The sequence below is a fragment of the Fistularia commersonii genome, chromosome 3 (assembly GCF_037954325.1).
Source record: "Fistularia commersonii isolate RoL2024-O1a breed Wild chromosome 3, RoL_Fcom_v1.0, whole genome shotgun sequence".
Taxonomy (NCBI): domain Eukaryota; kingdom Metazoa; phylum Chordata; class Actinopteri; order Syngnathiformes; family Fistulariidae; genus Fistularia; species Fistularia commersonii.
This window is the reverse complement of record NC_141286.1, coordinates 22,602,617-22,618,147: the sequence shown is the minus strand read 5'-3', so window position 1 is coordinate 22,618,147 and position 15,531 is coordinate 22,602,617. Positions and strand designations below refer to the sequence as shown.

At 43.3% G+C, this 15,531-nt stretch overlaps 1 protein-coding gene across 1 annotated transcript; it reads left to right on the top strand.

Annotated features, from left to right (window-relative positions):
* The first annotated feature begins 932 nt into the window (after nucleotides 1–932).
* Nucleotides 933–5,686, top strand: tmem208 (transmembrane protein 208). Its single transcript, XM_086144198.1, has 6 exons — nucleotides 933–1,103; nucleotides 3,020–3,115; nucleotides 3,326–3,385; nucleotides 3,503–3,639; nucleotides 4,906–4,990; nucleotides 5,092–5,686. Exons 1-6 carry the CDS (start codon nucleotides 1,098–1,100, stop codon nucleotides 5,227–5,229), a joined length of 522 nt encoding a protein of 173 aa, XP_086000324.1. The 5' UTR covers nucleotides 933–1,097; the 3' UTR covers nucleotides 5,230–5,686.
* Nucleotides 5,687–15,531: the final 9,845 nt, after the last annotated feature.

The following is a 15,531-nucleotide window of genomic DNA, read 5'->3' as shown; positions in this document are numbered from 1 at the left end:
TTCTTTATATGTTAATTCGCACATGTACACATGCGTACACTCACACCTTGCCAAAGAAATGGTAAATTTCTAGTCCGCAGACTCCACCACAAACACCTTGAAACCACCCCCAATGACACATCAGACCCCTGTTTGCAGATTTCTCAGCCTTCAAGGCCCTGCAACCCTGCATACTGGCTGAGAAACTCATCACCCATTTCCCTTGTGGCCATCTAGTCATCCGGTAGATCCCCAGCTTTCTCACCAATAGGTTGCAGAGGGTGTCCGTTAATAACAACTTTTCTTCTCGGTAACCTTCCTCACCTCCAGCTCCATATAGTTCCGTGTTATTGCAATATATTAACACTGGATATGGGTCATTTCAAAGAAGGAATTATTTCCCATAGTCCAGTGTGAGCCTCTGTTAATTGCCCTTAAATATTTTCTGACATTTTATGGATAATGCACTGCATTGTGCTTTTGTAGACCGAGAAATAAAACAGGTACCGAGAGAGGAACTCCGGTATTGTATGAGGAAGTCTGGAGTGGCAGAGAAGTATGTTAGACTGGTGCATGTGTAAGGTGGAGATGGGACTTCATCAGGGATCAGCTCTGAGCCCCTTTTTGTTTGCGGTGGTGACGGGCAAGGCTGACAGATGAGGTTACACAGGAAACTTGGATTCATGCAGGGGAATTTTAATGCTGAATAAGAAAAAAGAAAGGAAAAGAAGAAGACGCACGCATATTTTTAAAGGATTTAAAACAGGCAACTGAGGCTCTATTTACGATTTTAAAAAAAATCAAACACCTGTGTCATCTAGTCTTCATACAGTAATTTTTTTAATGGTGTGTTATTACTCCATACGACCAGCAGATGGCGCGCTTCCCCAGCTGTCTGGCGCTGACTGCCGTGTTGATGACGTATTATTCATGCGCCGGAAGTGTCAACCCCAGAATCCAAATGCTGATGTGTAAGAAGAAAACTACCGTCGGCGCCCGCTCGAATTTATTCATTTTTTCTCGCATTAAGGCGGCAGCGGGGACGAGCGGAAGTGATTCGAGGTTGATGTCCAAGAAGAGCCAGGAGAAGCGACCCAAAGCCCCGACTACGAGAAGGAATGGCGGTGAGAGACCGACACATGGTGCTGTCAACGCTAGCCTTAGTTTTACCAATAGTCCTAACAAACGCACACATGTACCGGTTTTACGTCACATCACTGGAATCAATATTATTGCAAAAACAAAAAGTTGTTAGCAAAAGCGTTTGTTGTCCAGGTCCAGTGGCGTGCAGAGGTCTGGTGACTCAAATGTTAGGCCTAATATGCTGAGTATTATTATGGGAAAATGTTTTTGAATCCATAAACGCAGATGGAACATGAAAGAAACGTTTTATTCGACATTAACAGAAGTCTGAATTTTAAAGTTCCCCAAATGATAATTCCTGTCAAAAACATCTAAACAACTTCACTTTTATTAATTTTCAATGCGTATTAAAGGCCAGGTAGGTCAGTGACTTAGAAGACTCGATATGTGATTAATTTCTGTCTGGAGGTTCTCAATCATCCACGTCATGGTGAATTTTTGTCGAAATCTTCTTGTCTTGGCAACTGGACTTGAATTTCTTCACTTGAACATGTTTCGCCCCTCATCTGAGAGGCTTCTTCCAGCATTAATCTGTTTATAACACATGAAAATGTAGATATTTCATTAAACAGTACCACAAACCTGTAAAAAATGGAGTTGCACCAGTTCTTTAGCTATTCAATATGCCAAATCTAGATGCTTACACACAAAAAAAAACGCTGAATAAAAGATTAGGTATGAGGAAATGCAGGAATGAACAGTCCTCTCCTTGTTGATTTTGATGGTACATCATGTGCATGTGTGGGGGGGGGTGGCACATTTTATTCTCGACATAGAAAGATTATAACAAGGAGTAAAGGGCTTACAACTGCCTCTGCGGTGCCTTAAGCCACCAAAATGTATGTATCACTGCTGAAATTTTACAGTGACCATCTTATTTCCTCTTCTGATTGAGTACCCCCCCCCCCCCCCCCCCCCAATCCATTGGATGCCTCTTCTGCATGCAGTTTTCAAGATCCCAAGTTAGTCTTAAATATTTCAAGGTGAAAGTTACAATTTGGGACCCTTAAACAAACCTTGGTTTCTGGTAACACCAGCTATATTTTCAGTGCAACATTTTTAGTGCGAAAAAAGAAAAAAAAAAAATTGTTACAAGGCAAGGTACCGCTATTGACCCCTGCTCTTTCGGTGCTGATGGAAAGTATCTGATTACACTTTCCCCAAGAACTGCACTGTAGCACCGTTTTAAGGCAGTGGCAAAATACTTCAATATATCCTGTTTCATCCTGCATCAGTGCTCTACTTACATGTGTTTCACTGGAAAATATTTACCGTAGTTTTCTGGATTTTAGGTTGTGTCGGGTAGCATCTATGTACTTTGCATATTACACAAATAGCATGCAAGTATATGTTTACTTTGAGTAGTACTTTTAGAATCGGTTTCAACCCAAAGGAAAACCCACGCCGGCACGAGTAGAACATGGACCTCAAATCCCAGTCCAACAACCCAACAAAAATAAAACAAGTTTGGAAAAGGGATAGACTTAAAAACTTAAAACAGAAAGTATTTATGTTGTCAAAAGTGGATGAAGAAAGGTCATCGCATCACTTTTTGAACAGTTCTTCGGTGCAAATGCTGTTTTCATCGTCTTGGGGTTCTCATGATGACAGGAGAGTCAGGGCTCTATCTGATCACAATGCATGTCAAAAAGGAAAAAAGGCTTATAAATCCAAAGGTTTCATTTATTCTGTGATTCACACAAAAATAATCTTGACCCGGTTTCTTCTCTCTGCTCTTGAAATCGAAAAGTCAAAAGCCGTTTCACGTTATGAAGTGATCCGTAGAGTCAACCATACAAACATCGCCGGGGTCAAATTCCCGTTGTAGAGTCTGCCAGCGTGCGCTGAGGCCGTAAAATGACGGTGGAAATTTGAGTTGTTTTCTTGGTCCTCGCAGCCCAAAGGTAAAGTCGGCACGAAGGGGAAAAAGCAGATCTACGAAGAGAACAAGGAAACTCTGAGGTTCTACACCCGAGTCATCCTGGGAGCCAACGTAAGGACCTCACCTCCGCATCGATCGCGTCAATCGGAGCACGCGAGCCACAATCTCCTGAGCCGAGGCTGGTGCACGTGCCCTGGAGACGACTGATTTTCCCCCTGTGCCCGTAGCCTTGTTCCAGTTATTACCCCAAATTCATGTTTTGACTGTTTCGCTGAAGAAGTTTCTAAAAAAAAAAATAACACGATGGCTTCAAATCCACAGGTGATTTACGCTGCTGTCAATCTCTGTATTTTCTACAGTTCGTCAACATTTTGGACATGGGTGAGTGGATTCAATCCAGACTACTCTTTGGATTCATGTGGGTTCAGGACAAAATATTCGACTCGCTCCCCTTTTTTTTTTTTTCCTTTTTTCTTTTTTTTTTTCTTCCTCCCGCAGCTGCTACTGGCGTTTGCGCTGGCCGTGTACGTCGGGAGCTACCGCTCCATGTCGGCCATGGCCAAACCCGTGTTTGCAGAGGACGGGACTCTCCTCGACGGAGGAATTGACCTGAACATGGAGCAAGGCATGGCAGAGTAAGTCGCCAACCCCCGGTTCAGCTCAAGTTTTAGGATCACAAACGCGATTTGTCTATCGAGCAGACATGTCGCCATGGTAACAAGCGCTCGTATCTATATTTGGGAGCGATATGAGCAAAGTGTACTTGATACCGAGGGGGCCCTTTCATTCTTCAGTCATCACAAAGTCTGCGCCTTCCCCTCCTGGCGTTTGCAGCTTCCGTGCCGGCCGGTGTTAGAGACCATCTTTTGTGTTATCACTCCAGCGGCCACATGCTGGAGTGTAATGTCTAGATGTTGGCGATCAACTCCTGAGGTGACGCGCAGCTCGTCCCACCTTCCCTGGGCAGCTCCTGGACGAGCCTTTCCCCATTTTAGGTGATTTCAGTTTAGTTGGGCAGGATATCGCCGATAAGCGCTGGATGCGTTGATCAACCGTCCAACTCCGCACGAACTGGATCAACCCTGTCCTTAACTCTCGTCAGCTGCCACGTTGGAGATTTTTGGAGTCCACGTTTTGGCTCAAAATATTCAGATCAGTCAGATCGATATAAGATGCCAGTGCCGGAGACTCGGAGCACCCTCCTTTTAGCCAAACGATACAAATACACATCTTATCAACGTCGGTGTCGCTAATCAAACCAACCAAAACTGCCGGCCTTCTTCTTTTTCTTCATACAAATATTTTCAAGTCAAGCTTTTCTGTATAAAAGCAGGTTTCTCTCTCTCTCTTTCTTTAAAACGGGACGCGAAAGAACAGTTTTGCCTCAGTGGAAACGTTTTTGTCGTTATACGGAGCCCGGAGTTGGAAATGGGTATCAGACTCCCGGCGGGGGAAGTGGGGGGTTGATTCGGTTTCACGGTGAAACTGTAGAGTTTGAGAATGAAACGCGGAGACGGCCAAGAGGAAGGGAACGCCGAGTCCCAAGTTCTCCCCGACATCTCGTTTTCACACCGCTGTTGTCCGCACTGCGGGGTCCATCAACCCTCCCACGAAAAAGGCTGTGCAGATGAACTCGACAAATCACTCCACTCTACGTGTCTTTTTAAGATGACGATCATCGATTTACAAGCTAATGTTGAATACTTTAAACCCCGCATATACATATGGCTACCACAAACTTATTTTAATTCAAGGCCAACATAAATAAGCTCCAGCTTCACCAGAATCCAACCCGCTCATGTTCCGGTTCTGCTAAAATATGTCGTTTTTTTTTTTGTTTTGTTTTTTTTTCCCCCTCCTCAATAGAAATGTTTATTCTTCCCTCCCTTTTTCACCTCCAGGCACCTGAAAGATGTCGTCCTGCTCACGGCCATCGTGCAAGTCCTCAGTGCCATCTCCTCCTACTTCTGGTATCTTTGGCTGCTGGTAAGACAACTCCCATGGAACGTACTCCGCCCCCCCGCTTCGTCCCGACGAGCACTTACCGTCACTGTGTGTGTGTGTGTGTGTGTGTGTGTGTGTGTCAGGCGCCGGCCCGTGCCCTCTACCTGCTGTGGGTGAACTTCCTGGGCCCGTGGTTCACGGCGGAGAGCCCGTCGGCGCCAGAGGAGGTGAACGAGAAGAAGCAGAGGAGACAGGAGCGCAGGCAGATGAAAAGATTCTGAGGCGGCGGCAGACGAGCAGTATTTTTATACACAGAATCTAATATACGGATGACGTGGAACTGGCATAAGTTATTCAAGAGGAAACTTTGTTATTAAATCGAACTCAGCGCGGATCTGATCATGTGGAATCTTGTCTCTCCTGCTTGTTCTCCCCTGTAATCTTAATTTATGAAACGGCCTCATTCTTTTTATTTTTAATGTTCCAATTTACGCGCCCCACGCCGTGACGTCGCGTCCATCCCTCGGTCGGCGACGTCCCGCCGCCCCCTGCTGGCCGACGCCAGGCCCGTCCGGTCCTTTCTTTCTTTTTTTTTTTTTTTTTTATGTTGTTCAATTATTTCTCTTTCGTGCTGGGACTGAGTCGCTTGCGTTCACCCTCGGCGAAGCTTTTATTTTTCCAAGTCTTACAAAATCAACTGGAAGCCTCGTTTTGCAATAAAATAGCGTTCCACCAAAACCCGCCGTCAATCATCTTTCACACGCAGCCTGACGAGTCCGCATCGTTCTGGTGCTTCTGGTCCCGTCCGAAAGAACAGTTTATACATTTTTGATTTTAATCACAGTAATTAAGGCTTTTTTTTTTTTCTTGAGGTTTTTCCCTCGATGAAGACCAGGGTCCCAGCAGAGAATACTACGCCATTTGTTCGGTAGTTGGAATAACAGAAGTTCGGGGAGCGCAGCACCGGGTCAGGAGAAATGTCAAAACCTCGAAACAACCACAAATTGGACAGCGCTGGCATTTTCAGTGGAAACCCATTGTGTAGAATTTGGCAGCCGGGAATTACCCCAACGTCATGTATCTTTCTGAATTTTTACATAAACTTTTTTTTTTTCTCAGACAGGGGTGGGGGGCTGTTAAAATAAAGCAAAATACCAGATTTAGAGTCACAGAGTTCAGGCATCAGGGTCGATCCCGAAGTGTAAAGTTAGGCCTCAATTTAAGTCTAAGCATCCTCAGTTTTAAGTTTCCCTGTAACCGCATCTCTATCATACATATATATATATATATATAGTCACCCTCCTGACAGGCCTTTAGTCCGTCTATTGATAAAACGAGAATCTAGTTTCAGTGTTTCTCAGCCGGGGTCAACGATTACAAACCCTTCAATGGGAAGTTCTAATTTCCTGCCCAGAACTCGAAGCACAGTCAGTTGGCCTTGAATGCATCACGGTGCGCTGCGCCAATGAGGACACTTAAAACAAAAAATCCAGAGGAAATACAATGGAATAGTTTATTTTCTACTCCCCCTCCCCCCACCATAGAAAGTTTATTGCTTATTTATACGAGTGCCTGTGAAAACGCATTCAGCGTTCTTTTCTATCCGAAACAGACAATAACGCCGTATTTCATCCTTTGTGATCCCGAAGTCCAGCTTTTATTTGACTGCTTCCTGAAAAAAAAACTTGATTAAACATGACATTTACAATTGTTTTTCAACGTTGCCGTTTTGGTCAAGGGGAAACCTCGTCATTTAAAAAGGGGAAAAAGGCGCGGTTTTAATTGGATGACGACGTGCCTTGATTATGACATCACTTGAACAGAAGCTTGTGAATTATCTTTTTTTTTTTTTTTTTTTAAATTCATGCCGGTTTCAATAAATAAGGGAATGGCCTGGAGCCCTTAGCGCCGGAGCCCCTCCTTCGGTATTCAGCGTAAATCCTGTTCTGTTGTAAATAAGCTTAATTGTTTGTGACATTATATTCCTAAGGAACTTTTGAGGCCTTAATCCCATGATAATAACAATAACAACAATAATAAGAAGACTAATGTGAAGTAAGATGCCGGACAAAAAAATTGGTTTTATCCAAACATGCAAGAAAAGGAATAGACAGCTCTTTTTTTTAATAAAATCCAGCTTATATTTTCAACACGTGCACTTCATTTGCAGACATTTCGTCGTTTTCATGCTGGTGGTCGGCCGGCGACCACCTCACCTCGCCCGTTGCTTAACATAAACGGCTTGAGGAATCAAACCTCGGTGAAACGATCTTATCCGACACCTACGCCGAGTCAGATTTTCAATTTCGACATTCCCTGCTCCGGGACCTTTTTTTTTTTTTTTTTTTTCCTAAAAAATCACTGACTCCGCAAGTCTTTTTAAATGTTTTTTTCTTCAAGAAAATGAGTGCTTCTGCCACGGCGTCCTGCCCTCCTTCGCTCCTCGGCTCCAGCCCTGTGGTCCTCTCCTGTCTCTATTATAGGCCTGTAAACAAAGTGACCAAAATTAGAGCAGCACGGCATCCAGTTGTCAGGGCCTATCCCAGATGTGGGCTTTGAGAGTGACCATGTTTCGGTGTAATTTAGCACGAGTGGGTGCGGGGGCGGGGGGTGGCACTCGACTGGCACGTCACCCCCATCGAAACTCTCGTCCACACGCACCGCTTTCTGTGCAGGAGCTGGCATTTTACATGTTTTTATTTCAATCGGCCGTCAAATCACTCACCGGGGCTCATGTTGCGACAGAAAAAGGCTTTTCCAATGCGCGTCTCTTCGGTTAAGACTAGGCGGCCCGAAATGACAAAGATCCGTCGTGTAATGTTGGGTGGTGCCGGAGAGCCCCCGTTCTGTCAGCTTTGTCAAAATGGAAGAGAGCAAGAGAGAGATAGCATGCCATAAAAATGGTTAAAAAAGGGAGCTGAAGCTCTGCTGCGGATGTGGGAATGATAGAAGAAGTTAACAAAAACCATGTATTAATGCTGGGCTTGTATTTAAAGATTTTCACGGTCGTAACTGGAAATCAGAAGGACATTTTGGGAGTTTTTACTGGAGTCGCGGCGCATTCTCGTCATCGCGATTGTTAAATATAAGGTGGTGATCTGAGCTGGTTTAGATCGAACATGTTTTATATCATCGCAAGTTTTTCGGTCTTTACGGTGACGTAACACGGTCAACAACCAATAGATGAGCTTTTGCAAAACCGGAATAAGGAAACCCGGTAGACGAACAATCACCAGAGCAGTATTGGCGGTAGAGATGGGATTTGTCGGCGGTAAGGCTGAACCCGAACGGCGACAAAGTACGTCCAGATCGATATGAAGCGTCGAGAAAGAGGAGCGGATGATGGAGAACAGTCCAGCTTGGACGATGTCGACTCTCCGACGTATCACAATTGAGCGGCGAAGGAAAAGCGATGGGAATAAATAGCCGAGGCTTTGCAAATACCCTCAAAAACATGGCGCGGTGGAGAAAAAGATTGCTGAAAGAATCTAATTGTGGTCTAGTGACCCTGTAAGATTGACAGAAACGTCAGTTTCAATAACTAGGCTGCGACTAACAACCCGTCTTTCGATGTGAACGGTTGCGAGATGATAGTTTTTCTCAAGTTTGTTCAAAGTCGTCTGATATTCGAGTAGGATAACAGGGAGGAACGAGCAGCCGGGAGATGATAAGCAGGCAGAAAGCGCCGCCTTTTGTCTCGCCGGGTCTCCGGCAGAAGATGGCCCTTGGGTTTTGGATTCCTCTCAGACCAAGAGGAGTCAGACAAAACAGGAAATTGGGGGGCATTTGGGCACCCAGTCTAGCTTTTGACCCTTTAACTCCGGCGCCCTTTCATCTTTGAAGCCGGGAGAGAGAATCACAAGCGATTACAAGCGACGTGGAGTGTGTTCCCCCCTCAGCGTCCAGCCCCCGCTGTGTAAACAGAACCAGAGCCCAGGGTGTGTTGGCTCGTTGGACTCGGCGTCCGCGAGGCTTTGACCCCGCGAGAACTCAGACCGTCTCGAACGCCGCTCGCAGGGAGGGAGCGCCCGGCATTCGTCTGCACTATGAAGCAAAACAAAAGCGTTTATTTTCTTTCTCCCTTCTGATTAATTCCAAATCCTCCTTTTTTTTTTTTTTTTTCGGTTGTTGTGACTCACAGCCGAGACATGCGCGGCAGCTTCTTTAGATTTGATTGTGTTTACAACTCGCAGTAAAAAGGAAGCTGTAAAGAAGTCCTGCTGGATTTGACTCGGGTCTGCGTGTGTGTGTGTGTGTGTGTGTGTCCTCAAAGGTTGTCGCGCCCCCGTCCTGTGTCTCGGCCCGTCTCCCGCCAGGCCGGTCATCTGTTCCTGTTCGTCACGGGGGAGCAAACAGGAGGCAGATACGATCGCAGATCTCATCTGTCAATGCGCCACGGACGTTAGCGGATAAGTGTTGTTGTATCAAAACATTTCTTAGCGTCCGACGACCCTCGCCCATCGTCCCGCCCTCGCGCAGGACCGTACGGAGGGACCGTATCCGATGATGGATTAGATATCCGCACATAAACGCCGCGCTGACACGGTGTGAGTGCCCGGACATAAATTAGAAATATGGCGACCCCCTCCCACCCCTTCAAACCCCGCTGTCTCGTTATCATGTTATCATTGCTTTAGCTTTTGCTATCACTGCAATTAAGAGGCCGAATCTTTTGGTTCAAGGCCGAAACCGCAATCAGGAGTCCCGACTCCCACGTCTCTGGGAGTCGAATGCTGTTTTAAAGGAGCCAAAACAAATCTCAAATTTGTCTGACTGTATCCAGTTTTTTTTTTTTTTTTTTTGGCGAATAAGACTCATGAATTTTTACATAAGATTTTATTGACATGTTTCAGAGAGATTAATGGCGCCCCCCCTTTTTTTTTTTTTTTTTTGTTGCTGTTTCGCGTGGGAACGCGACAGAAATGCAACAAATGAATGAAATGTCGTCCAAATATGTAACACGAGGCCAGTAAATAAGAAAAACGGTATGATTGAGTGCAGCGTGCCAGAGCAATATCATGTCAGCCAGGAAGTATTTGGCAGCCGGTTTTGTAAACAGGGTCAATACAAGGCTCGATATGAAATGAAAGCTTGTTCCTGGAGCTCAAGCATTAGGGCAGGAATGACCCACTGACCTCTGGATTTCAACCTGCACTCACTCAAGTGCATCAAGTCTCAAACATCCTGAGGATCTCCTAGTTTGTTTTGTTCACCGGTTCTCAGCTGTCGTCCGCCAAATCCCCCTTGACAAGGTCGTGACCCCGAAGGCATGGAAGTTGCGTTTTTGTACATTGAAATTGCTGCGAGTGTAACAAACCGCCGCCTCATGATGAAAAACCTCACTGTTCGCGTTGGTAGAAATCTGCCAAATGTTTGCCTTGATTCAGAAAAAAAAACATTAGGGGCTTAATTTGTGGACTCGTGTAATTGAGGTATTTCAAGGACAAACTAACAAATCAGCAAATACAAAATTCCCCGGCTTGTGATGAATGTCGTGCTCTGGAGCTAAACCACTCATAAATAATTCACATCCGGGTTGGTTTTTACATCCTCACACACTCAGACGGTGTAATGACCTCAAAACACAGGCTCAGAACTCAGCCGAACACATCTGAGTTGTACATATTTGTATATTCGTTGCAAAAATCTGACCGTGGTCATATCCGGGCCGAGTGTGCGGTGTCTGTTTTTGAAAATAGATGAACACCCGTCTAATTGACTGAGCGGATTTTGTGCTAGAAAGACATGGTCATCTTATTTGGGCCTTGTTAAATACAGAAGATGGTCGCGGTTGGTACGATATACAACAGGGGTATTAATGGGAATCAGTACAGCGCTGGGCTGTAATCTGATTACATTTGTCCACGCAGTAATATAATACTTTTTCAAATCCAACCATGAAATGATATTTTTCGATCAAACGGCCCGGTAGCACGTTGACGGTGGGAGGGGTGAGGGGGCTTTGCATGTTCTCTGCAAAATCCAAAAACATGCAGTAGCTTCATTGGAGACCTTAAACTGAACTTTCTCTGCCACCAAACTGCTCAGACTGTTCAGTTGCATTCATTTATTTTTTTTGCATATTTGTACATTCTGATATCTACTGTCGTTTCCGGACTGTAAGACGCTACTTTTACAACGATGGGGCTCAAAAATTGTTTTTTTTCGGGCTAACGAGCTTCACGCCGCTAAAACATTTAGCCTCGTCACATCGGGCCAACGACATTACCGTGGAATTCTTCTGAGCCCGTTCAAATCCGACACTGAAAAAGACGACTTTAACAGTTTTAGTGCGCAGGAGGAAGACCAAGATAGCGATGAGCTGGAGTAGGACAAAGCGGGAATAGAAAATGGATGAAATTTTCCTTGGGCTATTCAATATTTATCTTTTTCATCAGCTGTGTTATAGGCACTGTTTGGAAAAAAAAACAAACAAAAAAAAAAAAACAGTTTTTCCTGGTATGTATTTAATTTAATTTTTTTTTTTAAAGTTCCTGTATAAATATCCCATGTTACAACATGGACACCTGCGGCTTATAGACAAGTGTAGCCTACAGATGTACACATTTTTTCATTGAGTTTTATTTTTATATTCAAGTGCGCTCAATAGTCCGGTATAACTACGGTATATATCTATTTGCCTGTAAATGCATATTTCTCTTTGCACATACAACTCACTGCTGCTATTTAACTTGCACTGCAATATGTCTGCGCTGCCACCAAACTGCTCTTATCTGTTATTTATACTTTACTGTCATTTATATCTGGAAACTGTAAGCCGATGCCTAAGCAAACCAAATTTCGCTCTGTCTATACCTGCTCGCTACAGAATGACAATAAAGTCTAATTCTAATAATGGATAAATGACTTCATTAACTTTGTCAGTAATGTTTTGTTTCTTTGGCTCGTCAAAATAGAATCTGCATTTTGCATTTTTTTTATTTCAATTTTTTTTTACCAAAAACAAAAACGAGCCAGAAAACAAACAAACAAACCCCGCAAAACAAGACTGTTTCTATCACAATATTCTTATTTTCGGAGACAGTCCTGTAGATACACAAATAGACGGATGGCGTTTTGGACATTTTGCGAGGTTTATTTGTTTTCTGTCTCTTTTTTGTTTTTGGAAAAAAATATGAAAAAGCAATATTTAAAAGTTTTTTTAATTACATTATAGAAGATAAAGGACTTTATCGCAATGCTCTAATTTTCTGAGTCAGTCCTGTAGATACACAACTAGACAGGTGGCGTTTCGGACGTTTTGCAAGGTTTGTTTGTTTGTTTTCTGGCTCTTTTTTGTTTTTGATAAAAAAAATATAAAAAATAAATAAATGCAAAATGCAGATTCTTTTTACAAAAAGATGCTTTTTTTCAAAAACCAAAATGTCATACATTCTGGATTCATAACAAATCAACTGAAATATTGCAAGCCTTTTATTACTTTAATATTTCTGATTATGGCTTACATCTCACGAAAACCAAAAAATCCTTTCTCAAAATATTAGAATATCATGAGAAAGTAATTACGTTTTTTTAATTGCATTACAGAAGATAAAGGACTTTATCGCAATATTCTAATTTTCTGAGACAGTCCTGTAGATACACAAATAGACGGATGGCGTTTCAGACGTTTTCCGGGGTTTGTTTGTTTGTTTTCTGGCTCTTTTTTGTTTTCGGTAAAAAAATAAAATAAATTAAAAAATAAATGCAAAAGGCAGATTCTTTTTACAAAAAGATGCTTTTTTTCAAAAACCAAAATGTCATACATTCTGGATTCATAACAAATCAACTGAAATATTGCAAGCCTTTTATTATTTTGATATATCTGATTATGGCTTACATCTCAAGAAAACTCAAACATCCTATCTCAAAATATTAGAATATCATGAAAAAGTAATTTTTTGTTTTTTTCAATTGCATTACAGAAGATAAAGGACTTTATCACAATTTCCTACTTTTCTGAGACAGTCCTGTATCAGACTTGGAGCCCCTCAGCAGTCCACTTTCAAACATTTCACAGGGCCGCTGACCTCAGCACGGGCGACTGATCTTGCGATAACCGCCGAGAGAGGCCACATCAATCCTTAACCGTTCATTATTTTGTTTGCTTGTTTGTTCTTCCTTTTAAAATGAATCAATAAAAGCCGCTCCATGACTGACCACAGCCATTAGTTGGGGCAGTGGCGCCACTGTCCGCATGACTCCCGACTAATCCGGGATCAGTGAGGGACCCTCCATCACACTGGGTTCCCTTCCTCTTCCTTTGTTTTCATCCTGTTTCCTTCCTCGTTTTCTTAGACACTTTTCCCCCCAGTGGAAGTCTAAACAAAATACAATACTGTGAAAGTAAACAAATATCATGTCCTAGAGCCTCGGCGCTGAACGGGAGCGGGTCTTGGGATCCCACGCGACATTTTAATGTCTGCCACGATACAAACCCGCAGCCAAAATACGGGTCCGGCTCAACGGGCGAGACGCACGTCGTCTGTGATTTAGCAGCAGGCGAGGTCACCGGGAACGTTCGCTTGACCCAGAAAGAAATACATGTTATATTTATTAGTTTACCGGTGAAAAAAAAATATGCACACATGCAATTGAGTGCTGGAAACATCTGTATCAGGTTTGCACAGTCCAGGTTTGCTCCACCGGCTGTATTTATGTTGCAGCCTTTTACATCAGATCGTGAATCCTGACCCTTAAAAATGTCAAAACAGTTGTTTGTAAAACCAAAGTATACTGCTGAATGCAATATCGCTCCCCAGAAGGAACTGTGTTTTCTGGCAACAATGGTATTTGTTGACGGAGAAGGATACAGCGCGTTATCTCTGTTTTTCTTCCTTTATGATTATAAAAAGCAAAAAAAAAAAAAAAGGAACGCAACAAATCATATAACACACATCCACTGACGATTGCATGAAATATAGTATAACATTTATTTTAATAAGCAGCAGCATCAATCAAACGGAGCACTTGGTTGGCTAAACATTAATGACACGCTTTTTTTTTTTTTTTTTTTTTTTTTTGCGAACGCAGCTCATGTTTCTAGACTCACGCTGTCCTTTTCCATCCTTTCAAACTCATCCACGCCCGCCTCGTGCGACGGGACGTATAATGGGCGTCCAGATTAATGGTTAATTTCCAGGAAACCCCTGCGTTCTGTCATAAAGTGCTTTCCATTTATTAGTGACCGTTTTCCAAAGTGAAGGGGGGGGGGCGGGAGAAGAAGAGTGATTAATGAGCTAACTAGTGCGGCCGGCAGCTCGTCCAACCCCGGCGGTGAGCGTGAGAGTCCCACAAAGGGAGAGGAAGAAAAATAAATATGTGGCCCCTGAAAGAAAAAAAAAAAAAAGTGTTTGGAAATTCATTGAAGGGGTAGTTGAGTGCAGTTTCAAAGGGCTGGTGGAGCATTAGAGCTGAACTTTGAGAGAGAGAAAGGGCAAAGCGGGGCTGGATTACGCCCTCCCTGGTGCCAGAAGTCCAGCAGACAAGGATGGGTGTGTGCTGAACTGGGACCCGCTAACAAGGAAAAGCAGCGCAAATACGTCTGCGACTTTTTTTTTTGCTCTCTTGAGGTCACGAGGAAGCGTCGAGAAGACACAAAGTGTCGATGCATTGCTGGGGCAAGCTGGGAAAAATTTAGATTCTTGAAATAAAACCACACGCGTACGTTCATTTGACGTTATTCCGACGTTACATCAGTTATATACAAGGAGTGCATTGCGCGATTAGCCGTACAATCTGAAATGTGCGCAATCATTTGCAAGAATTAATCAGCTAATGTAGAATAAAACCCATATTTACATAAACCCGCTCTCAATCGCATGCATGCACATAAATTCTGCAACCATTTGTCCGCAAATATGCGTAAATAGACGACCGTAAGCTGACATCATCAACATGGGGTGAATGCGTGAACAAAAAAATCAATATATTATGATATATCCAATAAAAATAGAACAATTGCTGGGGAAGTCAAGCTATATGACGAGAGTCAAACTCATTGTCTTCCTTCAAAAATAACCTCAAGACCCACCTCTTCCAAACCACCTACAACACCTACAGCTCTTCCCATTAACAATGTTTATGTTCTATGTTTTTCTGTCGTCAACTTGTAAAGCGTCTTTGTGTACCGTGAAAAGCGCTATACAAATCGTATGTATTATTATTATTATTATTATTATGTCCGATTTGAAAAAGATTTAGAAAAGCGACATTCAGCTGTATTTTAAGGCTTTCGATTCAAATTGGCGCCCTTGCCGGTACGACGCGCCTCATATATGCCTGGGAATATTCCAGATAAATGCGTGACAAAGGATGAAAATATGAGTTTTGTGCCAGATATCTCTTATTTTTGTTTTTTTAATTCATTTTAGTCCATGGTGCGAGATCTCATTACTTGCACGCCAGGACAGTGACGTGACCACCTGCGCGCTTCCGGGATGTGACTGGTTTTTGTGCACGGCCGATTGTTCACCTTGAAGTTTATATTTGAATTCCTGCACGCATATTTTACGTCTATAAAATATATGAGAGAACATTATTGCTACTTCGTTGTCAGAGGCCGCCCTGTGGCGGTCCTGCTT

Coding starts and splice junctions, on each gene's coding strand:
- tmem208 (XM_086144198.1), top strand. Junction 3,116..3,325: donor GAGTCATCCTGGGAGCCAAC/GTAAGGACCTCA, acceptor TCAAATCCACAG/GTGATTTACGCTGCTGTCAA. Junction 4,991..5,091: donor TCTGGTATCTTTGGCTGCTG/GTAAGACAACTC, acceptor TGTGTGTGTCAG/GCGCCGGCCCGTGCCCTCTA.